This window comes from Mauremys reevesii, linkage group 4 (genome assembly GCF_016161935.1).
Source record: "Mauremys reevesii isolate NIE-2019 linkage group 4, ASM1616193v1, whole genome shotgun sequence".
Classification (NCBI taxonomy): Eukaryota; Metazoa; Chordata; order Testudines; family Geoemydidae; genus Mauremys; species Mauremys reevesii.
The window spans coordinates 17,775,472-17,801,329 of NC_052626.1; the positions used below are offsets into that span (position 1 = coordinate 17,775,472).

General features: G+C 41.8%; 1 protein-coding gene and 1 long non-coding RNA gene across 3 annotated transcripts in view; one reads left to right on the forward strand and one right to left on the reverse strand.

Annotated features, from left to right (window-relative positions):
- Positions 1–13,269, reverse strand: part of LOC120403048 — a 49,677-nt gene extending 36,408 nt beyond the window's left edge. For both annotated transcript variants that reach the window (XR_005597440.1, XR_005597439.1), the window contains exons 1-2: positions 13,254–13,269; positions 1,306–1,375 (exon numbers count right to left, since the gene is read on the reverse strand). This is a non-coding gene — a long non-coding RNA (uncharacterized LOC120403048). The remainder of the gene's footprint in view (positions 1–1,305; positions 1,376–13,253) is intronic.
- Positions 1–25,858, forward strand: part of AHNAK2 (AHNAK nucleoprotein 2) — a 144,400-nt gene that overhangs the window by 82,106 nt on the left and 36,436 nt on the right. The window contains exons 2-5 of the mRNA XM_039533859.1: positions 17,854–17,918; positions 18,709–18,804; positions 20,988–21,050; positions 24,098–24,239. Of these exons, the coding sequence (XP_039389793.1) occupies positions 17,854–17,918; positions 18,709–18,804; positions 20,988–21,050; positions 24,098–24,239 (366 nt within the window). The remainder of the gene's footprint in view (positions 1–17,853; positions 17,919–18,708; positions 18,805–20,987; positions 21,051–24,097; positions 24,240–25,858) is intronic.

Below are 25,858 nucleotides of genomic sequence, written 5' to 3' on the forward strand. Positions count from 1 at the left end.
CATGTTCACTACGACTCCTAAATCTTTTTCAGAGTCACTGTTTCCCAGAAGAGAGTCCCCCATCCCACATCCCAGATGTATACATTTATATTTAGCTGTATTAAAATGTATATTGTTTGCTTGCACCTAGTTTATTAAGCAATCTAGATTGCTTTAAATCAGAGACCTGTCCTTTTCATTATTTACCACTCCCCCAATTTTTGTGTCATTTGCAAACTTTATGAGTGATGATTTTATATTTTCTTCTAAGTCATTTATAAAGATCTTAAATAGTGTAGGGCCAAGAACTGATTCCTGCAGGACCTCTACTGGAAACAGACCTGCTCAATGACAATTCTCCGTTTACAGTTACATTTTGAGACCCATCAGTTAGCCAATATTTAATCCATTTAACGTGGGACATGTTAATTTTATATTGTTCTAGTTGACACAGGCTTGATTTCCTGTAAGAAATGAGCCATCTCCCAGGTTTGCCCTCACAAGAGCTGGCTCTTGAGTATCACCTGTGGGGAGGCTGATTCTGAACATTTTCACCATATGCCTTGTTTGGGAGGCAAGCCTGTAACCCATTTCTGGCCTTCCAAATTTTGGCAATGAATTTTGGACCAGTCATAAGATGTGACATATGATTTGAAACTTGAAACAAATATAAAAGTGCTTTCATGCTGGCAGTGAAGACGTGAGAATGGGAGCGTCATAATTTTAAAAAGAAGTTACCATAACTGATGGTAACTTGACTCATTAGAAGATCATCCTGACATCCTTGTGGTCATCACTATAACTATGGCATACTATAAAACACCAAGAGAATTCATACAGAAAGGAAGACACATATCAACATCCCATCCTATCTAGGGTGGCCAGATAGCAAGTATGCAAAATCAGGACAGACTGTGGAGGGTAAGAGGCACCTATATAAGAAAAAGCCCCAAATATTAGCACTGTCCTTATAAAATCGGGACAGCTGGTCACCCTAATCCTATCACATAACAAGACTGAGTAATGTCATAGAAAATTCCTGTATGTCCAAACCAAAAAAACACTAGAGCACAGGAGCCCATTTATCCAGGGAAATTATTCCTACCCCTTCAGCACAAAGCAGAAATCAGAACAAGGCCTAGCATTAATGAGACAGGGCCATTAAAAACATCGAAAACATTGGCTAGATTGACCCAGGATAAAGTTTCTTGAATCTCAGGCCAGGGCCTTTGCCATAAGAGTATACTTCTCCCTCCTGCCACTCCCAGCTGTATTCAAACCAATGGAGAAGGGGAAGAACCAGAAGGGATATATTCAAAGACTTACTATTACTGAGTGGTTTTTATGTCTCTTGGGATATCACTCCTCACTCGTTGGTTATATCCTGCTGAGGGTCCTGCAAATGTGGAGATATTCCCTTAATAAACTTTTGCTGAAGGACTTGTTGCCAAAAGCTACATTACCTCTGGAAAACAACTTTAGTTTTGTGTGTTAGCCTGAAAATGTTCTATTAATAATAGAGATTTCATCCTGGCAAACACAAGAGTTTTTGTGAGCCCCACCAAACTGCATTTCCTATAGAGAGCAGGAGAGAAAGTGTAATCATGCTGCAGTGTTCCTCAGCCAAGTGATGAGGAATGGATGTTCTAGAGATAGTTTGATGAAACACATTAACCCAGGACCTGGGAAACTTCATTTTGACAATAAAGAAAAAAAGGGGTTGGAAGAAACCCCACTAGCATACTGTCCTTGTTTAAAATATGACACTGAGAAAGCCTGTGTATAGCCCAGTTTGAGAACATTAATTCTCATGCTCCAAAATGTCCTCTAAGTCTGTTAAGTTTATCTTCCAAAGTACAGTATAGATGTGCCACTGTGCCAGAAAACAGCTCGTTCCTGAGTGAGCTTGTTAAATCCCTGCTTCCCATTGCAAATGATGGTTCTTTTCGTGAGCAATATGCCTTTTCTGGAGATTTTATCTGTGAAGAGGGCATATCAATTAAAACACAATCATTAATAAAATCATCCACCTCCCTTTCCACCTGTGGTTCGTTAGATCCTGTACTTAGCATAGTGTGAATATTCATCCTGCTTTGACTTCCACGTTTCTATCCCTCATCTTTCTCTGATAGTTGGTTAAGCCGAAAGAAAATGTTTTATAAGCCTTACGTTCTTTGGGATAGGAACTGTCTTTTTGGTCTGTTAAAAGCACCTAGCACAAAGGGGTCCTGACTGGGTGTCCTAGGTGAGTTGGTAATAAATAATTAATTATTAATAATAAAAGAGGCTCCAGGGGTCAGTCCAATCCACTGGTCCCCAAACTGGGGCACGGAGGAATGCCCGGGGGCGTGGCAGGGCCTGAGGCTGGGAAGGGAGCACCATCTAGCCCCACTCTGCCCCCTGCTCTGCTCCAGCCCTGCCCCCGGCCCCGCTTCTGGTCCCCACTTTTGTTCTGAAGGTCATTAATAATCACTTTTCCTACCCCCGCCTTTTTAAAAAAAGATTCTATTCTCCAGTCATAGAGTACATGGCATGTTCTAGGAAATCTCTACTGAAAATGAGTCTCGCAGTTCTTGGCAGACATTTTCCAGACCTTTCCTAGAGATGCATATTACAGCATTCGATTAACCTGTGGGCATTCAGTTTCAGGCATATATGTACCACATGAAAGCCAGGCAAGCATACGGGCCTTACAGCTCATTGTAGTTTTATCAGGAAAAGCCATTTATTGTTTTTTTCCACCCCCCAAATACATTTTACCTTCAGCAAGTGAAACTAGAAAGATGTTTCCCTAACAGCTGAGATTGCTGACTGCTTCAGGAGGGGGAACTGACCAACCAAGACACCCCCCAACCCAAATGTGTATCCAAACAGCCCAGAATTTTGGGGAAGTTTATACTGGAATGTCATAGGCTCATATCAGTGCATAGCCACCCGCACCACTAATGAAAATGGGAAGGACGCCCATGGTAAGCAGGAAGTTTTCCTGGTTTCTCTTTCAAGCAAAATATCCCACGGGGAAGAGGAAAAACTAACAGGCAGGCACTGAGTCACCCTGTGGATTTTATTGTTCGTGTTCCTGTGTTCAAACAACATTGTCCTTTAAATAAAAACCCCTCTCAGCTGAATTGTAGCTAAGATGTTTTAGCATCAGTTGAATCAGATGCACTAATCAGTCATGTCAGGGCCCTTCAAGACTGCAGTTTCATTAAGCGAATCTACAGGGGGTTTCTTTTATAACAATAGATCTTGAAGCTTATGAAAGTGTTGGCTTTTTTACTTGTTAGTGTAGCAATGGGTCATCATTTCCATTTGTAACTTGAGCAAAAAAAAAAAAGAAGAAGAAGAGAAGAAGGCAGCTCTGGGGAAAATCAGGAGGAATATTGGAATATTTTAGGCAGCTGATTACAATGAGTACAATAACTATTTTTATGCTGCACATACCATTTACACAGCACATTTAGCAGATGGACTGGCAAATGCTGACTAGTCCAGCCACATGATGCAATTAGGAAAAAGAAAGTGGTTCTGCTTATTGATTCATGAATCTTTATTACAGTAGATTTTGGAAAGTGCAGAAAAGGAAGCCAAAGAGCAGAGAGTAGTTTAAATACTGCAGATTCATGCTTTTGCTCAGAAAATGGCAAGTAGGAGAGATGATGGGGTTGATCTGTTTCACCATTCTTTTAACATTGGTTTGGTTTGTTTGTGATGATTTTTAATTAAATAAAAAGTTCCAATGTAGGAAACTTCCAACTATGAGAACTTTAGGGAGACCAAACCCAAGAATTCACTAGTTTAGTAGAGGCTGGTGGTTGACTGACTGTCCAAAGCTCTGTTGTGATTGGCCACATGGACCTTTTGGAGGATGTCTCAGCTATTCACCAATTCCCCAAAGGGCATTCTGTGAGGATCTCACCACTGAGACACAAACAGTCCCCAAGCCCATTAAGTTAACGGGGAAGGTTAATGAGGAATAAAGGTAACAAGGGCAGTGGATGGAAATGCTGGAGGAATTAGTGAAAAGATGCAGTTAAGGAGCTGGTGAAGGGCTGAAAGAGGAAAAGTAGCAAGTTCGAACTGCCCTTATCATCACCACCACCACAAAATGCAATGCCACCAGGTGGGGCCCTTTCAGCTACTGTTAACCCTCTTGCTATTGTACAAACCAAAAGCCCAGATTCGAGGACAACCTGCCTATCCAAGAACGGCTCTTATGCACGTGTTTAAATCCCATTGACAATAATGAAACTCAAGCACATGCTTAAAGTTCAGCATGAGCTCAAGTGTTTTCCTGAATCAGGGGCTAACCTAGGAACTGTTTCATATCCTAAATTTAGCATTCGTCAGAGAAAGTGAATTGAATGTGGCCGTTGGGCCACAAACTGCAGCTGCAAGCGCAGCTGGGCTCCTGAGGGCTAGAAGGAAAAAGGAAGAGTTCACATAGGAAGGGCACTTTAAAGAAAGAGAAAATGGACTGAGAAAAAATAACCAATAGCTCACATACTAAAAATAATGGAGAAAAGGTGTTAGAAACATTTCTTAAATGTTCTTGCTTGTGCTTTTAATAGACGCTACTCCTCAGAGTGGAGGACTACATTGCACTGATTGCCACAATACTGTATTTTGAAAAAGTGTTTTCAAATAAAAATTCGTAGAATTACAGAGTTGTTCTCTGACAGCAATCAGCCACTCAAGTCTGTGAGTTAATAGGCACACATCTGGAGTGACTAAAAGCATGGAGCTAAATGCATGTGAGGTGCTTGCACCAGTGTACTGCTAATGCACATCTTGGAATGGCTTATTGGTATAAGGGCTTGTTTAAAACCTTAATGCTAATTATGTAGGTCCCCTGTCACAGGGTCCACTCACTCCTAGTGGCGCCTCCTGCTGGCCATCCTGGGGATTAGCTACGGGTAGGCATTGCGCCCTGGTGGTGTCTCTCCCACCATCCTCTCACCCTGCAGACCTCTCTCACTCCAGGAACTGCAGCCTCCTCTTCATGGTTCAGCTCTTCAGCTGGGTCACCATGTGTTCCCCACTTCTGGGGCATCAGAGTCCTTCTTGCAAATGGGCTCAGGCAGTCTTTCTGCTCGCTGCCCTGTTGGTGCCTCTTCATCAGCTGCTGGTAAGGGGACCTGGGCCCACCCTCTACTGGGAGGCCTGGCTCAGGGGCTCTCTCATCAGCAGCCAAGGTCTGACCTACCTCAGACCTTGCTGCTCTTTCCCCTAAGCCCTGCCTACCTCTCTGGCATTCCCCACCCAGGGAGTAACCGAGGCTACTCGCCTTTAGCCCCAGACACACCTCCCTTCTCCCAGGGAGTGACTGCAGACTCCTTCCCTGCAGCCCCTTTCTGTTGCCAGCTACCTTTATACGGGCCCCTCCTGTTCCTGTTCAGTGGAGCCTTGCGTCTGATTAATCAATTCCTGCTCCCTGGCTCTTCCTCCCGGTGCAATCTGGAAAATTAATTGGGCCTAGCTGGCCACCTTAACTCCTTCCAGTCCTGTGTGGAATGGACACCCCCATCACATCCTCCTTATACTGTGAATTTATTTATGTGTGCTGATTTACACCAGCTGAAGATAAATACATCTTACGGCTCCAATCCTGCAAAGGCTTACACAAATGCTTATATTTAAACATGAGAGAAAAGGTGGGGGAGGTAACAGAAGTTGATCCAATAAAAGCTATTACCTCACCCACCTTTCCTCTCTAATATCCTGGAACCAACATGGCTACAACAACACTGCATGCATACATTTAAGCATGTGAGTAGATCCAGTGACATCACTTTGTTAGCCAAAAGGGCTCGTTTTCCCCCCGGAGCTTACCTAATTACACCAAGGAGGCACGGAGACAGGAAGACAAGTACCACACCCTTTATTGATCGGTCAGCTGAGCGGGTGTTCCTCTCGGCTAGTGCCAGAGAAAGAGACACACCTTACATGGCCAGATGGGCTTACCTTTATACCCCGAAACAAACAACTTAGCCTACGTTTGTCTACGTCATTTGGTTGACCTGTAGAACCTGTACATGCATCTATTAGGGGATAATTGGGTACGCAGGATACATATATCATTTTGTGGGGGCTACAAGATACATCTGTTGAGGATACATTTGTCATTCTGAAGGGGACACAAGATACATCCGTTGACCCTTTGTACTAGATACTTTGGATGCATACATGTGAACGCAGCTGCATACACTTGGGGAGCCAACATATACTTGGGGAGCCAAACGAAACTGATAAGCGAAATAGCTGACTTAGGTAGATACACGGCCTTCAGTCTAATGAGTTCTGTAAGCTTTCCAACACAGTTTGGACAAGCATAACATAACTTTGGTTTACTCAGGCCTAATACGGAAAGGCTTCATTAGCACTATGATTTTCCAACAACTCCCCCCTTTGAGAATACTCACCAAACCTTTTGGCTGAGTTTTCTCACACTTTGAGGCCAAAAAGCAATGAAGCTCTGCAGAAATATTTACAACTGCTCTTTTAAGCTTAGTCACCCCCAACCCAGGAATGAATGCATGGACAAAAGAGTGGAACCTTGTTCATTTAACAATGAAGGGATTGGGGCACTGACTATAACTCAGGTAGGTATACCCAATGGTTTAATTTCCCAGATGTCTCGGTGAATAATTTAATCCCATATGCATCCTCCCCATGGACCCGGCAGGATTCGGTATGTGGGAGCCACACCCACCCCAACCGGTCCATATGCTTGGAAGGAGCACTGTAAATGTTCACACTTCCACCCAGAAAGTGTCCAAGTATGTCTTCATGACCACAGATCAGATGGTTCCTGATATGTCTGTAAGGGCAGTGGGTCAAGTCTGGTGCTCAAGATCACTTCAAATGGCCATCAGCTGGTCATCGAGGAAATCCTGAAATTTTAAACATACTAGATCCCACTGCAATGCCTTCCCAGCCTCAGTGATATTCAATACCATCTCTGTCAGTAACTTCTGGGTCATAGAACTAAGGGTGGAAATGACATGTAACTTACCAACTCCAGCCTATACTTAAGATAGCTGAGCTTCAAAAATAAGGCTAGTGGCCTTTTCTAGTTGGCCAATTTCTTAGCATATTCTTGGCTTTGAAAAATAATTCAGATGACTGCAACACTATTGGCCCCAGCCCACAGGGATCTGGTCAATTCCCCTTTCTCCGGAGGAAATAACCCAGGCTCTTTGTTGTGCTAATCTAATGGCAGCCCCTTGTGAGCAATCTGGGTATGTAAAAGTGATCTGAAAACTGGATAAAGGCAATGTCATTTAAAATCCAATTAGGGAGGGCAATACATACTAAAGGATTTATCCAAAACACAGGGCGCAGCCTGTAGAATAAACCCCAAAATTCAATTAATACCACATTTCCAAACAGGATCCCACAAGTTTCTTCCTGCCAGTGTAGAATTTTTGTTTCTTTACCAGGGTCAGTTCTCAATGTCCTTTTTAGTCATGAATTCCTGGACTTTGGCAGTGTCAGTGGAGTGAGTGTTTCTTCTAGAAAAGTTCAAAGGCACAGTAGGTCTGTCAGCGGACAAGGGAGAGGTTAGCTAGCACGTCACCTTGTCCTTTTTCCCTGCTGTCCAGAAGCACAGTTGAACTAGAAGAAAGAATAGGCTAATCATATAGGAGAGTTCTCCTGATGTGGACGGGTCTTTTTGCAGTGAGAATCATGGGTCCAAGCAATCAGTCTTTGGCATTTCACAGCGGTGTTGGTAATCAGCAGGACTCAATAAGGGCCTTTCCAGTGTGGAGCCAAAGCAGTCTTTCGTTGGTGGACCTGTACATTGATCCGGTCTCCAGGTTCCATGGAGTAGCGGGGCTGCTAGGGTCTTCGGATAGTGTTTCTTTACCTGTGAGAAAAGAAACCTAACACATTGCATTAGTGTCTGTGCAGATTTTACATCTGCTTGGGTATATTCAAGCCCCCCTTTTCTGGTTGTTAAAACTTGGCTAACTGTGAACAGTGTCCTTGAACGAAGTCAGTGTATCTCTTTTTTTTTTTTTTTTGGACTGAGCTTGCTAATTAAAGTTTTTCTCAGTTAACCCGTTCTTTTTCCTTTTCCCCGTTTTGGCTTCTTTTTAACCTACAAAGGAAACTTTTACTTTTTACTTATACACCTTTTGTTAACAATGAACACATACACATTGGTGTTATACAGTACAGTAGTCTTATTATTTAATGTATGCCACATATACCCTTCTACTAAAATAACCTTATTACAGAGCTTTGGAACAACAAGCCAGGACAAGCACACCCACTTTGATGAGTTCATTTAATACAAGCTCTAGTTCAATAGCTTCCCACCATCCCCAGCCCTCTGGCTAGAAATCTGAGGTAGCCAGAAGGATCCCATGTACAATATGGGGAGTGGGTTAACTTTTTATGTCCTTGCTTCCAAAGACTGTTAGTATGCAATTTGGCCAATGCAGTTTTTTTCTTTTACTTAAGAAAATACATAAGACTTTAGTATATCACATTTTTCTGATGTATCCAAACACTTTGTATTTTAAGTTGAACAAAACAAATATCTGCATTTCAATTCAAGCCTTCTGCTTTATTTCAAACCAGACCATCCCATGAAAATATTAAACACAACAATTCTGACCACGAGACAGACACCACAAGACAGAACATAGACCACAAAACATAATTTTTACTCTGCCAGTAAATCATGGTATGTTGTATGCTGTTTAGCTGGCATTAGTTTTCTTTGATTATCTGAAAGACAAAAGCAGAGGTCTACCCCTTTTGGGCAGTCAATTATTGCTTAAAATATACAAATACCCTTGTTGATTTTAGGCAAAACAGGGAATTACCCATATTTTATTGTATATGTTTTATAGGCAGCCCAGGTTTCAGTGGCTTTTACCTTATCAGTTAGATAATTTGCATTAATACAGATGCTTTCTGGCTTGCTTTTTACTTTTAACTCCTGCTTTTAAACACTGAAAGAAAACATCACCACTTATAGTGCCTTGGAGCCTAATAAATTTTCATTTACATAGCACTGTATACATTCTTCAGCTAATTCAACAAAATTGTTCATAGCCAAATGATTGCAATCTAATAATTTCTTTGCCTGAATTTATTTACAAACATTTAAAAAAAACACCAAGAACTTTTCTCTTTAGCATTTTTACAAAGTTCAACTACTATTCCCTCCAGCAACTACAGAGTTAACTCTTCACTCTCCTTCAAATCACTTGCTCTTTCCTTATATCACTTGCTTTGTCTTTCAACAGCCACTTACCAATTCAAATCACCATTCCAAATATCCTCCTGAGTATTTGAAATCCCCATGCTTATACTCCCTTACTTCTTCCTTCCACTAGACCCTCAAAAGTTTCCAACCTGTTCTCCAAGCTCTTTGTCTGTTGCCTGATCCTTTTTTTTTTTTTGCGCTGAACCGTTTCTTTCATGGGCTTCTGCCCCCACCTTTCTGGTCTTTTCCCTAAAACATTTTATTCACAAGACGACCCGAGTCCTCCCGTGTGAGGCTCGCCACCTGGGCAAAACACATGGCCCACTGGCGTTAACTATTTAATTGCCTCTTGTAGCAAACACACTGCTGTTACGGCGTATGCTGAGCACAAATGGTTAAATTTTAACAAGTCCCTGAAGGACTGGTACTTGCTTAGCCAGGGCTTCCTTTTCTCCAACTACTCTATTGCCCAGTCCTGCTACGACTGGGGGTAGATCCTTTCACCTGCCACCCTTCCTGGTCAACCAGGGTGGAGAGAGGAATGCTAAACCCTTCTCCAGTTCTCAGACTTACTGCAGCTGAGAATGGGCACACCTTTAATTATGCAATCCTCAACATATAACACCAACAGAACCAAATAAAACAAACATAAAACAACAAGGGTAAAACAAATAGATGGTGTAAATTCTACAGGGTTCCCCCATTCTCTATTGCTCACCAAACTGTGACAAATTTCTGTTACCAATTTATGCCTCATGTCAGGTGATCAAACTGACACTGCAGGACGTTGCAGGAGGATAGAGAAAATACACCATATAACCAAATTTTAAAGCTTCATTAAAATGATAAAACAACAATGGAGAGCGTTGGGGCTTCCACATCACTCATAAAAATACGAATGCCCCATACTTACACATATCCAGACTGGCCACGTCTGTATATAACATTCAGAAAAGGGGAATAGGTGGACGGAGATTATCCTGTATACAGCTTGTTCAGAATTTCCAACATGCTTCCGCTCTTGGGAAGGCTGTTCTTTTACACCCTGGAATCTCCTGCGGTGTCTCTTTCAGAGATTCTAGTCCAGGTCAGCTACCTCTGGCTTCTCCAGTGTCACCAAGCCACACCAGCACCGGCATCCGTCACAAAGTCAGACTGTTGGATCTCACCAAACAGTTAAGCTTTGCAAATGTAATCTCAGTTCTGTAACTTGTACTGCCTTTGGTTTGCTTGACCTTGAGCATAAAACAACTTTCTCTTTTATCTCTGAAGCTGAGTTTTAAATTAACCCGTTTCTAGACAAATTGCTCACACTGTGTCAGAGGCTTTTCTTTGGTGATTAAAGCTCCTCTGAGATATATGATCTTATCTAGATTAAAGGTACCTTTTAATGGGCATTGTTTAGATGGATCTTCTATAAAGATTCCAATTCTCTAAATACCTGCAGGTTTTAGAACCATAATGTACGTACATATAATATTCTGGGGTACCCTTAGGGGTGAGGTGGAATGTTTAGACTGTCCCTTACCCACACGGAAAGAAGGGGGAGAGAAGATGGGTTCACACGCTCCTAGACCCGGTTACAGTTTTGGCTTCCAGCATACCAATAGAACAAGAAACAAAAGTACCCTACCAAAAGAAAAGCCAGCCCTGGGGCTGCTCTAAGTCCCAGTAATTGTTCAGCACGCCCACGGACTCGTGGAGTTAATGGAATTATTCATTAGCCGTGTCTGAACCTAACCAGAAAGCTTTTACCCACACACCTTCCTATTTGTGGGTTCCTTTACCATTAGGGGCCCAAGGTCCCAACCCTCACTCTTCGGGGGCGTTAATCCTCAAACCCAGGAGGTAATGCACTTACCACGCCTGGAGTGGCCACGTCTGGAAGGTGGACTCCCCTCTTCTGGTACTGTCTTGCCTCCGTGTCGTTTGGAGTTCTCTATGGTGGCGCAGCCGTCCCGGTCGGCTCGAGCAAACCAATAGCTCAAGGTGGCCACTCTCCTGAGCCGTCCTCGGTCAGCGCCCCAACAGGAGAGAAGTCCCGGTGTGGAGTCGCCATTTGTTAGCCAAAGGCCGTTTTCCCCGGAGCTTACCTAATTACACCAAGGAGGCACGGAGACAGGAAGACAAGTACCACACCCTTTATTGATCGGTCAGCTGAGCGGGTGTACCTCTCGGCTAGTGCCAGAGAAAGAGACACACCTTACATGGCCAGATGGGCTTACCTTTATACCCGAAACAAACAACTTAGCCTACGTTTGTCTACGTCATTTGGTTGACCTGTAGAACCTGTACATGCATCTATTAGGGGATAATTAGGATACATATATCATTTTGTGGGGCTACAAGATACATCTGTTGAGGATACATTTGTCATTCTGAAGGGGACACAAGATACATCCGTTGACCCTTTGTACTAGATACTTTGGATGCATACATGCAGCTGCATACACTTGGGAGCCAACATATACTTGGGGAGCCAAACAAAACTGATAAGCGAAATAGCTGACTTAGGTAGATACACGGCCTTCAGTCTAATGAGTTCTGTAAGCTTTCCAACACAGTTTGGACAAGCATAACATAACTTTGGTTTACTCAGGCCTAATACGGAAAGGCTTCATTAGCACTATGATTTTCCAACAACTTGACATTTATTTATATCGTACATGATTTGCAAAATTGTTCTGAAAATCCAGCCCAGGCTCAAAAATCTGCTAACTACTATTATTTTCATTATTGTGTTATTATATGCACAAAATGTGTTAGGCCCTGTACAACATGCAGTATAGGAAAACACAGTCCTTTCCCTAAAGGGATTGCAATTTCTGACTGTAACCTGCAAACACAATGCACATGAGGACTTCAACTGAACTCAAAGTTAATCCCATGCGTAAGACTGCATACACATCATGAAAAAAGGAGTTTTCTTACCATGTGTTACCTAACATGTAAAAAAAATCACAGTGAAGACAAAGCAGTTTGTAGTTTTCACACATGTTAACAGGTTGAGTTAAACACGAGAGGGGAGCTTAGCATTTATCTGCTAATATGCATTAAAACTACAACAGCCTTGTCTTTACTTGTGTTAGTTGCCACATGCTAGGGAACACATGGTAAGAACACACTTTTTTTTCCTGGTGAAGACAAGGCTTGAGTGTTAGCATATTTCGGGCTAAGGCTACACTAGAAAAAAGGTGAATTTTTACCCCATGTTAAACTAACCCGTGTTAATCAACCCATATTAAAATCCTAGTGAAGACAAAAGATTTGACGTTTTAACTCATGTTATAGCGGGTTTTTACCATGAGTAGCCACAGGCTACGTCTTCACTGCTCAACAAAAGTACGTATTTACCATGGGATAATTACCATGCATTAGCTATAATGCTGTAAAACATAGTGGTGACAAGACACTGTTAAACTAGGTGAAGTCAGCCACACACAGGGAGTATAGTGTTGACATCATCTACCTACCTCATCATAAAAACTACAGATGCCTTGTCTCCATTAGGATTTTACAGTGAGATAACGCTCACACATTCGTTATCTTGTGGTAAAAACACCCTTTTGTCAGTGAAGACAAAGCCCAAGAGGCTGGCTGTACAAACATTTATGCACATGTGTAACTTTAACCCTGTGAGTAGACATAAATGGAACTGCTTAAATGAGCAAAATTACTCACATACATAAAGTGTTTCAGGATCAGGCCCTAAAAAGACAAGACAACAGAACAGGGTAGGAAGAAGAGATACAACATGCAAGCAAAACAGAGAAGATACTGACTGGTACACACACAATTCATTCAAGTTTTTAAAATATACTTTTAATGACATTTTATATGAATTTTCTTATTTTTTCTTATTTTCTTTAAAAATATACACATATTATTGTAAATTAATTTCCCAGTCTCCAAATTAAATCTAGATTTTAATTAAATGGAAATGACAAATTCAAGCATGACTGTTAGATTAGCTGATACTGTCACACTTTATTTTGTGTGTTGCTTTTTTAGAAATTGTTACATCTGTAGATTTGAACATTAAAAGAGTTACCTGGTTTTAAATCTTTGCATTTTTTTCCCAAACAGGCAAATTGAGTTGGCCACACTAGAGAGAGAAATTATCAGAAAAACTTATTTTAAAAAGCTAATGTGATTTTGAGTCATATGATATGAACTTGTTCTGTTGGATATAACTCCTACTCCCTACTTTCAAAAAAATTCCTCTGTTCTGAAATCAGTCCAGTGGCTATTGGAAGTGGTTACAGACATGAATTCCATTTTGTTTATGAACACATTTTGGACAAAGCATTGATTGTCAAGGACTTATGAAAAGAATTAAAACCTATGAAATATTGGCATAACTGCTATTTAGAGCATGAAAATGACATACACATGAATCACAGTTTCTTAGCACAGTTATTTATATACAGAAAAAAAAAGCTTTGCTTAAGACAGAATTAATCAGCGTAGTTCTCATTTTTATAAGTTTGCTTTTAGTGTCTTGTGAAATAAGAAAAATTTGGGCCAAATCTTGGGGCTAGTTTTACTGTGGCAGAAAGGGGCGTATGAGCCCCAGATGGCTGCATAAGGAGGCTGAATACAAGGCTAACTGATCTGGAGGGCAATTGGCCTATGAGGAGGCAGAAGGCAGCAAGGACAGATTCATATTCACTCAGTGGCAGGACGTGCAAAGTTTCTTGAGAGGTAGGATATTTGTGCAGGAGACCTCCTCTCTCCATCAACGGAGTCATTTCTATATGGATGAGATGGGGTTGGGTTTCCTAATTTTTTCATGAAGTAAGAGTGAATAATTTTAGCAGTCCTTCAGGAAGAGATGTACAGGGGTACTCCCTCCCTCACTAACCAAAACTGAAGAAAGAGGTCTTTTTACTTTGGGGGATGGATTTGCTCCTTAAAATACACGGATGCATTTTGGTGTATCTTTTGGTGAATCTCTAAATACCTCTATGTTCAGAAATAGGTGAGGGTTTTGCCTGTTAGACGTGCAATACCCCTGAATGAGTCAGAATGATGAGTGATATCTACCATCTGTAGGTTGGTCAGGTATTTGAAAAATACCTGTGGGTATCAGGTTCCTCCACCCTGCTGACCCATCCCTGGCAAAATACAGGAAACTCCCTTTGCTCTGTCACTGCTACAATCCACCTACCTGCCCGTGCTTGCCCTGTAGAAGAGATGAACTGAGAATTCAGTCACAGACAGTTAAAATCAGAATTAAAAATAGCAGTCAAGGTTGGGCGATAAATGCCCAACAGTCAATGAAACTCGGTAAGAATGAGGTGCTTAACTCCCTTTGAACATCCCAATCTTAGGGATTAGGCTAGACCAGCAGGTGATAAAGACATATAGTAGTTATAGGTTTCTTTTGTTTAAAGCATGTGGTTTAACATGTTTTGTATAGTTTCATTGTACCTTAGTCAGAACTTCTAGTGTAAACGCACGCAGTCACTGCACAGGACAAAAAAAGGTGTGGCCTTCTGCACAGCTAAACAAGCCAATCAGGTACAGTTTATAGGGCCATTCTGGTTTTGAAAACGGAGGGCTTGATTCCCTGCTGCATTGCTCCTGTTTGATAAAGGGGTAATTTCACTGAAATCACTGATGTCATACCAGGGTAAAACAGGAGGAAAAGCAGGGTGAACCAGCCCTACAAACTGTACAGAGAATTTTTTCCTTTCTGTCTTCCAGTAGCAAATGACAACATTATTGCCAACTGCCCACACTCAACACTAAAATTAACCTAGCAATGGCAGGACTTCAAGTGCTGCATTTGATGTGTCTGAGGAGCAAGTGAGCTAACAGACTGAAATGATATTTTGTTAAGTCACTTTGCTGACCACCTGTGCTTGTGGGTGCGTTTTTGTTTTCCAGTGAAAACACAATAATACAAAATGTTCAAGAAAATAGTAAAGACTTGGGCTTATGGTAACAGCCATAAAACTAGGCATCTGGCAGCTGCATCTTTAGAAAAACCAACAAAACTAAACGCTCTGGGCTCAGGCCTACAGCCATGACACACACAAAATTCTCATTGAATTACATGTGGGTAAAAGCTCCCCCCACACACACACCCCACACCCCTCCCAGGCCAAAATGTTCAAACGTCAGTGCCCAAATTTAGGCTCCTAAACACACATTTAGGCTTCTAAACAGAACTGTATTGATTTTCAAAGATGCCGAACCTTTGCAATGCTCATTAACTTTAGTGAGATTTATATTTTCTCAGCACCTTTGAAAAATCAGGCCCATATAAATGACGTACGGTCTTAGGAGCCCAACCTGCTTGTGTTTTTTATGTTATTACAGAAGAGAGCAGACAGACACTGGAGTGGATGGCTTGATGGCATATGGAATGGGTGTATTGTAGAAGTGAAAAAAATTACTTACTGTGCAGAAATTTCATGTCAATTTTAAAATGTTTTGTGAAAGGATTGGGATTTTGTTTTTAAAAAAAAAAAAAAAAAAAAAAATATCCGCCTTCTTTGAAAACTTTAGCCCAGAATTGTTTTGGAGATTTATATTTGAAGAACTCTGTTCTATTCATTTAAGTGAAGTGTTTAATCCTCGATCAGATTGTTTTGCTGTTTCTGAGTATTATTATTTAATACCAATAAAATTATCTAAATAATTTCACATGCAAAGAAAAACCAGATTAGGAAAAACTAAAGCACAGAGTGCAGAGCCCTATGAAGATGAGCTAGCAACAAACAACAACAAAGTCATCTTAGAAAAAGTGACTTGGAAAAATCGTAGGAAAAGATTAACAATATAGTGGGTTAAACATACACAAGTAGGACCTGCCTGTTCACACATCCCAGTTATCATTCATCAGACTGTACATGGGAGATCTGACCTGGAGATTCTGCACTCAGAGTGGTCAGTAAGTTGGACCATTCTGCTTGTGGGTCTCTTTGCCATTGTCTGAACTGCTCATAAATTTCTTTGTCATTAATAGGCTCATCTGTGAATGAGAACTACTCACATGGCTGACAATTGCAAGATGGGCCCTAAATGTGGCATAAAAAACACAAAGTAAAAAGAAAATAGAGCAAGAAGTTTGATGGGGGAGGGGTCAGAGGAGTGACTAGAAAGGACAAGAAGAAAAGGAATATTTGCTTATGAGGGAGTATTAGTGGAACAATATGCACATTAGAGAATGTGCAGTTCTAGCACACTATCATCGATTAGGCCTACATTTTCAAAAGTGACTAGTGCTTTTGGGTATCTCAATTTTTGGGTGTCCCACTCAAGGCACCTAAAGGGGGTCTGGTTTTCAGGAAGTGACGACAACCCAGCTCTGAAAATTAAGCTTTTTAGAGCTGTTTCCATTTGGGCACCCAAAACCGAGGGATTCAAAATCCCTGGTCACTTCTGACCATCTGGTGTCCGGGGCTAAGGGATGGAAGGCCTTCAAACTTTAGGAAATTTGGTTGCGCTAGACAAAGGTTTAGTTTGCTTTTTATTTTGTCTAAATAAGTTCAGTTATCCCTGCCATGGCTATCTGATACTGACCAATATCAGCTGAGTCTTTTTGGTTATCATGGCCCTAAGCACTCTGCACAAAGATAGACCTACATTCCACAGCAAGGCCCTCTGGTTCTGATCTATCCCAGTCCTGAATTTGCAGCCCTTTGGAAATTCTCTGGCAGCTTCAAGTAAATTCAAACTCTGATGCTTTTATTGAATCATATTTGAAAAATAAATCTTGCAGCCAGCATAATATTCCATGTGCTAATTCACCTGATTTTATCCTGCCCCCAAATTTTCCGTTCACTGCAGTGTTTTGCATTGCCAGTGCATAACTGCATTAGAATGGCGGTGGCTTTGGTGGAAAGAGTTTTAACCCTTGAGAAGCTGTAGGCAGCAGTTTCAGATTTCATATCCACGAGGCAGTTGAATCTGTTGGCAGTAAGGAAGTTCTGGACTTCCTCTTTCACTCACCGTGAGAGGACAAGGGCAGAGGTGACTTGAACACCTTGGAAAGTGGAACTCTAAGTTTCCTACCCCAGCAACCAACCCCACCCCCCATCTCCCAGTCCCAATATCCTTCAATGCACCAAACAATTATGGATAAGCACATTAGCTAGATGCTGCAGCTAAAATGATTGATGTAAAATAGTTAATGTTGATATTTAAAATGCCATAATTAAGCTTCAGCATTAACACCCACGACATGAGGCAATGCCTACATTTCAGGAACTATTATTTCAGGCCACCTGGCTGCTGTATGCTTTCCTGTCTCTTTGAGTGTGCAAGTCAATTAAAGAGCTTGGAATAGAACTCAGATGCTTAATACCTGTCTTGAGCCATTAGGCCACAATCCCTTCCATTAATTTAAAAGATTCCTGCCAGTTTGTAATGTATTTTTTCAGGTTCGGGACTTCTTTCCTCTTTTCTCTTTACAAAGCTTGCATCAGTGGAGGTGTGACTATTTTTTGTACCTTTGGGAAGACTGGCAGGATGAAATTTGAGAAACCCTGCCATAAAGACTGGATTTGAAAGATATCAGCCCATCCTGTGACTTTCCATAACCATACTGCTCTGTAAACTTTGTATTTGTAAAACTCACTGCCTTGTGCACCGAGTTGATGGAGCAGCACCTAGATTGATGGCTCATATGTTGTTTACAGGTTCTGACATACAGCTGAGACCAGGGGAGCCTGAGGTTGATGCTGATGCAGAAGAAGATGATTCTGTGAGTAATGTTACTGTTTACTTCTGAAAGTTTGATAATTAATGTTTTATTTACACTTTTTTTCACAAAGATGTATCTATTATTATTTCTGTTAAGGAGATATCCTGGCAGCTTGATCGGCCGTCTGACAAACTGATGTTCAGATATACAGAATTCTAAAGGACAGAATTTGGGGCAATGTAATATGCATTAGAGTGGGGCTCTTTGCATTAAAGGGAGGGCTTTCCCCCTCAGAGATTTGTAACGTGCCAGGAAAAGTTATATTCCATGGTATAGTAAATTCTTGTTTTCACAGTGGTTGAATTTTTGTTTCAAGGACGGCCTAACTGGTCCACTGGCAGGAGCTTCCTGAGAGACCCCAGAAGGAATTTTGCTGAGTCAGCCAGAATTCCTCCTAGGAATTCCAACTGCTATGAGGCTCCACTGCACATCTGAGGTTACGGGGGGCATAATTTTGCCCTAAAGCAAGGGGGAAAAGTCGTCATAACCTCTTGTGATCATTATTTCCGTCTAATCTGTCTGTATTTCAAATGTATCCTTAGTTAAGAAAGACATTGTGAAAGCATCATTTCTGTTTTCAAGGACTATATCCTCTGTTGTTTATATCAAATTCTTAAATGGGAATTATGTTTGCCCCAAAAGGAAATAATGAATGGCCATTCTGCAGCCACTGTTACTGGTATCAGGCTTGCACAGAGAGGAATTTTATATTATATTCATTGCCTCCCAACCAATAGGGATTACTGTTGCTAAATTATGACCATTATTTCCCCTCATTTCTTTCCTGTAGGTCAATGAAGTGACAATAGAAAACATACGGCCAAGGCCACAAGGATCCTCTCCAGTTTATGAGTATTCCGTAGAAGAAGAATATTTTAACAAAAAGGCAAGACATACATAAGGTTTTCATGTTACACTCAATTCATTTTTGGCCAAATTCTCATCTTTTGGGGCTTATTAGCAAAAATCCCATTGATTTCTGTAGGACTAGAATTTGGACATGTATAAAAAGTACTTTGAAATCCACACCCTCATCTTCTCAATCCTTTCATAGCTCTTTTAGTTTACCAAACAGTGCATAATTACTTGTATTTATGGGCAGGAGAGTTTCAGGATTCAGCTGACATTTCATTGTGAAGAAAAAGCATGATCAGTAATATATGCATAGAATCATAGGGGACCTCAGGAGATCATCTAGTCCAATGCCCTGCTCAAAGCAGGACCAATCCCCTGACAGACTCTTAACCCCAGTTCCCTAGATGGCTCCCTCAAGGATTGAACTCAACCCTAGGCTTAGTAGGCCAATGCTCAAACCACTGAGCTATCCCTCCCCATTAAGAAAATATTTGGTTTTCTATATGAAAATGTAAAGCATTAAAGGATTTTTTCCCCCTAATTCTTTCCTGATTGGAGGTGGGGTGGAGAGTATCAGGAAACAACTTTCTGGAAAATATAACCCGTAAAAAAAAAAAAAGTCCAAGATCGAATTATCTGCATTTCTTGGTTAATTAAAGGGTAAAGATTTAATTAGCGGGATGCGTAAGAGTGTGACTCAGCACTGAAGCAACCCCTCATGGCCACGCAGGATGCTACAGGATCCTCCCTCTGACAAATGGCTGTTTAGGTGCTCCATCTCTTCCTGTGACTCAGCCCTCTGGCTGGAGCATGGATAGTCCAACCCTCTTTGGGGTAACCCAAGAGTCCAACAAACAACAGTTCACCAACCTCATGTTGGGTTTTCAGCCTAACTCCAGACTCATTAGCCTGAACCCTGGGGGATTTCCACACACCTTTCTCAACCTTCCCTCACCTCTGGGTTCCAGTCCAGGGACCCTTTAATAAGCAGCCAAGGTGTGTCTACACAGACCCCCCTGCTGCCTCCTTGGACCACTTCCTTCCTCCACTTGTCTTGAGCCTTTCCCACGGCTCATTGTCTATCAGCCTCTCTCTCCTTCTCTAGACCCCTTTCACAAGCTCACTGCAGAGCTTTAGCACTTTCTGCCACTCATGTGGCTTTGCTACAGGAGAGTTTCTCTACTCCCTTAGCAGGGCAGTCCCTGACCCTGTGGGAGTTTTCCTGTCCTTCCACCAGCATGCAGAATCCTAGGAAACTCACTTCTGCCATCTTGCCTTCACAACTGCCTTGTATTCCCAGTTGCAGGCTGGCCTGCCTGCCTTCCTTCAGGGAGGCTCTATCTGCCAGCAGGCCAACACAGATACCTGGATGCAGCCAGTCTTCTGCCCCTGAATCAGAGCCAGATATCTGCTCTCCTTCCTGATCAGTACCCCACTGAGCTTTTAGCTCCTCCCTCTGAGTTTGACAGCTACTACTGGTGTAGTGAGGTGGAGCTGATTGACCCCACAGGCTCTCATTAAATCCTTCTTGCTCATTGTGGGGTTATACACACAACCAGTAGGGTTACGCCCTGTCCAGGGTTTCCCAGGATTGTCCCTTTTTTGAGGTAGCTGTCCCAGACAAAATGGTTCAGATATCCCATTGTTTTGTACCTCAGACATGCATGTTTAAACAAGCATGATGAATCCACAGCGTGACTGACGTACAGTTTGTTCCTTCAAAAAAATGGGAAATCAAAATATTTGGGAACTATTGTCAGTTTCACCTAAACGTTTTGGTTGTAAAAAAAATTCTGGAAAATGATTTCTCTTTTTGAAATGGCTTTTAATTTTATTTACAATATTTAAAAATGCTCAAAAACAAAATGAAGTGTTTGCTTTGACTTAGCTGAAATGATTTTTTGTAGGCTTTTTTTTTGCTTTTTAAGTCACCAAACTATTTTTTTAAGTGCCAGCAAACAATCTGCACAGCTCTTATCATGTGGTTAAATCCACACACACTGAGCTGAAAATTAACATTATAGACTCTAATGGAAACATCCGCTATTGGTTTTTAAAACAGTAATAGACTTCAGTGTGAATTATGAATTTTAGCTCTCACCAAAATATAGGCTAAGAGCCCTGTTTTGAGCAAGGCAGAGGCCATATAATCTCTATGTGAACTTTACAATACTATCTTAGCCGAACACTAAATAATTACAATTGTTTTTCCAGCTACAAGAAGATACAGAGAACGAAAAATATTCCACAGACAAACAAAAAATGAGTTATTCACAGGTGAGTTTAAAAGGTTACACAGAAAGCAAATTTCATTAGACAGTGCAAATATGGCAAGAGTAAATAGAGGAGAAAGAACAATGGATTCACATGAGTTTTGGCAACCTGCTTAATAAATAAGATTCCTATTGTATACTTTTGTATATTGTATACTGTGTAAATCACAAGAAATTACTGCATCATGGGAATGTATGCACCACTGATATTTTCCCCTTCCCAATGGAAAGAACTTTGTTATAATGTAAAGCTCCTGCCTTAATGGGATGGGGTAGACAGAGAATATGGTCTTGCGTGCCACACCTCTGTAAAAACCCAAGAGCAATTTTTTACAGTTGGGCTCATTGTTTTCTACAGTATAAAAGCTTCACAGGTGTGTGTGACACACCAGGGTACAAGCCAGACTAATGAGCAGCTGTGTCACTCCTGCCCTGCAGCCTTGGGTGACTTACAATGCCTTGCTAAAGTAGCTGCCACCTGGCTGCTCAGTCTTCCAGCATGCAAGCCACACCCTGAGTGTGTGTAACTGCAACCTGCCAGCTACATGTGGGTTACATTCTGGTTCTCACCAGCTTTGACTATACTTCAGGGTAACCCCAACACCCTCCCACCCCCTGTCGTAGATTTTCCCCAGAAATGTATGTCCTGTACTGCCCAGCAGTCTCCTGGACAATACAAGTTTTATTAAGTCCATTATTCCTTTATGAGACTAATATGCACACAACTTGAGCCAACTGGAGTTATCCCCAGACACTTCAATTTAAACACACTGGATTGCATAAAACAGCAAAACAAGTGTATTAAGTACAAAGGGATAGATTTAAAGTAAGTGCACCTAATGAAGCATAAAAGTCAGAAATGGTTACAAGAAAAATAAAGATAAGACGTTTACTAATGCCTAACTTAAACTATATCAGAGTCAAGCAAAATTTATTTCAGCAGTCTAACTGACCAAAACCTGTAGATCAGGACCCCTCTCCCAAAGTCCAACCTTGTCGCTTCAGGTGCAGAGAATGTGATGGGCAGGGAGACAGAGAGGTGTATTGGGGTATTTGTCCCTCCTCTTTACAGTTTCAGTCCCTCTCCTGAAAAACATTTCCAGTTGGCACTAGGAGACAAAGAGTCTATATGGAAGGATGTTCCCTGCTGTTTTTTCCACCTGTTTGAACTTCCTTTGTCTTCCCTTCCTGCTCGAAGACTCTGTTTACAGCTTACATGCAAATTAAGCAGAGCACATATTCCTTTATTTAGGAACATTTGCCAACATCAGCTTGGGCAGGGCTGTGGGGATTGGAACATGTACACCATACAGGGAAATCTTATAAACTTCACGTACAATGTTGCCACACAATATTTTATCAGGACAATACTGACCAGAAAATTATGAGTTTTCAAATGGTACCTTACAAGGCATACTTGTACATGTAGTGTGTAGGGTGCGAATACAGGGATACATTCTGTCACTGTGGGTCTGTGAGGTGATAGAGATGAACACACAGAATAAAGAAAAGAAAATAAGACTACAACACTTGCTTTCAGATGTGCCCTCTAATCCCTTGCTGGGAATACAGGTGCACATTCTTCTGCGATACCCCTCTCTCTTTTATTTGCTCCACTGATGTTAGGATTGCAGTGTTCTAAGAAGAGTGAGTGGTCTCCCACATTTCTTATAGGTTGCTGCCATACAGAGACACATAAAAGCCAATTTTCTTGGTAAGGTTGTTGTCAGACCCTACCATTATTTTATCTATTTGGGGGAAGTTTAACATACAGCCTTTTTAAGGTCAGAGTCTACATTTTTACACATTCAAAACTCATGCTCGGGCAGATCATCAGCTGATATAAATGCTGACTTACCCCAAGGGTGGGGTAAGTCAAGGATCTGGCCCATTCAAGGAAATACAGGGCCAAAAACTGACACTGGAAGATCTGAATGACAATAAAAGAAGGATTTGTTTATGAATTAATATAGTTTTTATCTATTGCTCACTTCTGACCAATCATATAGAGGAGCCAACACAATCTTATGTCTGGCACATTCCTGAAAGAGCATTATTATTTACTATTTGTCTTATTGTAGTACTTAGGAGCCCTAGTCATGAACCAGGATGCACTGTGCTAGATGATGTACAAATACAGAACAAAAAAACATTACCTACCCCAAAGACCCAACAGCAAAGACCTGTGAAGAAGGCCAAACTCCTGTCAAGGGGTGGTGGGAGAGCAAGAAGACAGACCCTCAGGGGCTGGGCCCAGCTTGGCATAGGCACCAACTCTGTGGGTGCTCCGGGGCTGGAGCATCCATGGGGGAAAATGGTGGGTTCTGAGCTCCCACCGGGAGCCCCCCTATCTGCTCTCCCCACCCACCCAGCGCCTTCTGCCCATTGGCAGGCCCTGCTGATCAACACCTCCCCCCTCTCTCCACACCTCCCACGTGCCACGATCAGCTGTTTCACGGTGTTCAGGAGGCTTAGGGGGGTGGGGAAAGGAGTGAGGGCATGGCACACTTGTGAGAGGGGGCGGAACGGGGCAGGAAGAGGCGGGGTGGGGGTGAAATAAGGGCAGAAAGAGGAGGGGCAGAGGTGGGACCTTGGGGGAAGGGATGAGTGGGGGCAGGAGGTGGAGCCCTGGCAGAGCCAGGGGTCCAGCACCCCCGGCACATTGGAAAGTCGGCGCCTGTGCAGCTTGGGACTGGGGCGAATGAAATGAACTTTAAAGAGAGGATGGGTCCTTCCTTCCTGAGGCTCTGTCTTTCTCCTCCCCCAGCAGGACTTGAGCTGAGCAATCTGGCCCCTATCCAACACAACACTTAAGTATGTGCTTAACTTTAAATATTTGCACAGTCCCATTGGAATAGAGTCAAGGTGTTCAGCACTTTTCCCATATTGTACATATAAGTTCACATTTTAAAGCAATCTTTCTTGAGGGAGATATGGTAAGTATTTCTGAAGATGCTCATTTTGTGTGTGAGAGGAAGATTTCAGTATAGTCTCAAATGGTTGGTATGAATTAACAATGAATTTTAACATGACATCTTTCTGGGCATCTAGGAGTCTATGGAGGTGACCCTGAAAACAGAAGTGGAATCTGGTGCTAGCGGTTTTAGTGTGACTGGTGGAGGAAATGAAGGAATATTTGTAAAACAGGTGCTCAAAGGATCCCCTGCTTCAAAAATATTCAGTTTGAGAGAAGGTACTGTCGAAGAAAAACTCAGTTCTCGCTTTTTGTTTGGATGCAGCAAAATTAAATACTTTATTATTTCTCCAGTAATTACCATGGAGGGAGAGAGTGCCATAGGACACAGGGTCCTGGACAGGTCTCTCAACTGGTAAACAATTACAGCAAGCCTTTATACCTTTTACAGACAATTTCTAGCAATAATACAGACAGTAAAAAGCAACAAATACATTTTGTTTATACATAAGCTTTTCTGCTATCTCACTAGAAAAACAAGACTGCAAGACTGCACATTGCAAGGTCGTAATAACTTTCACACAATTCACTCTGTCTTACATTATCTTGCTTCCTCACGTCACCAGGGTCACAGTTAACCTAACTCATGCTAACTAACATTCATTAAGATCTCTTCAAAACCTTGTTAATTATTTACTGGCTTCCACACTCCCCCCTTTTGTACTTCTAGTACAACAAACATTTCAAATCCCAATTTGCATCAAACCATGGATGTCAGATTCTACAGCAAATATGTCAATCTTAGGGTTTTCATGGGATGTAATGACAATGCATGATCAGCACGAACATGAAAGGTATCATTACTAGCATTATATCCTTTACAACAACAAGAACATAATCCTAAATTAACTAACAATACCACAAACAATAACAATCCCATAGGAATAATATAATATAATGGGGCTGTTGTACAATTGCAAACACAAAGCACAAAACATCATACCTAGTACATAAAGGAAACACTCTATAAGCTGTATGAAAGGCATTCCTTCCATCTTGATATATATTCTAAAGCATGGGAATTTGCCCTTGCAATTCAGAGATTCTTTGAACCTTTGGTAACAATGAAAGCAAATTTTAAAACTGATCAGGCACCATTCTAATCCAATCAAATTATACCTGAAATCTAAGAGCTACATGTAACATTCTATCTGCAGGCCAGGAAATGATAGGATTGCCTGCAGCAGTGGTAAGATCAATATGTATATCTTGTAAAGTGGTGGCATTAACGCACACACAGCTATCATTAGCTTGAAAAAAATGGGTGTCCCGTCAGGGCAGTTCCTTGACCTCCATCCTCTCAACAAATATTGTCATAAACAGTGACAACTTCCCCTAGCTTCAGTTTATAGATACACTGAGCTGTGGTGGTTCTAATGGCCAAAATGTCCATTGACTCTCTATTCTTATCCAAAATGTCAGGTGTCATTCTAGGGGTACTGTCTAGAAATCAGTTGGAGATACCAGGTGGTCTAATTTCCCCAGATGTCTCGGTAAACAATTACAGTCCCACAGGCATCCTCCCCATGGACCCAGCAGGATTCGGTATGTGGGAGCCCACACCCACCCTAACCGGTCCATATGCTTGGAAGGAGCACTGTGAATGTCCACACTTCCATCCAGAAAGTGTCCAAGTATGTCTTCATGACCACAGATCAGATGGTACTCCTGACGTGTCTGGAAGGGCAGTGGGCCAAGTCTAGTCCAGATCCCACTGCAATGCCTTCCCAGCCTCAGTGATATTCAATACCATCTCTGTCAGTAACTTCTGGGTCATAGAACTAAGGGTGGAAATGACATGTAACTCAGCAACTCCAGCCTGTACTGAAGATAGCTGA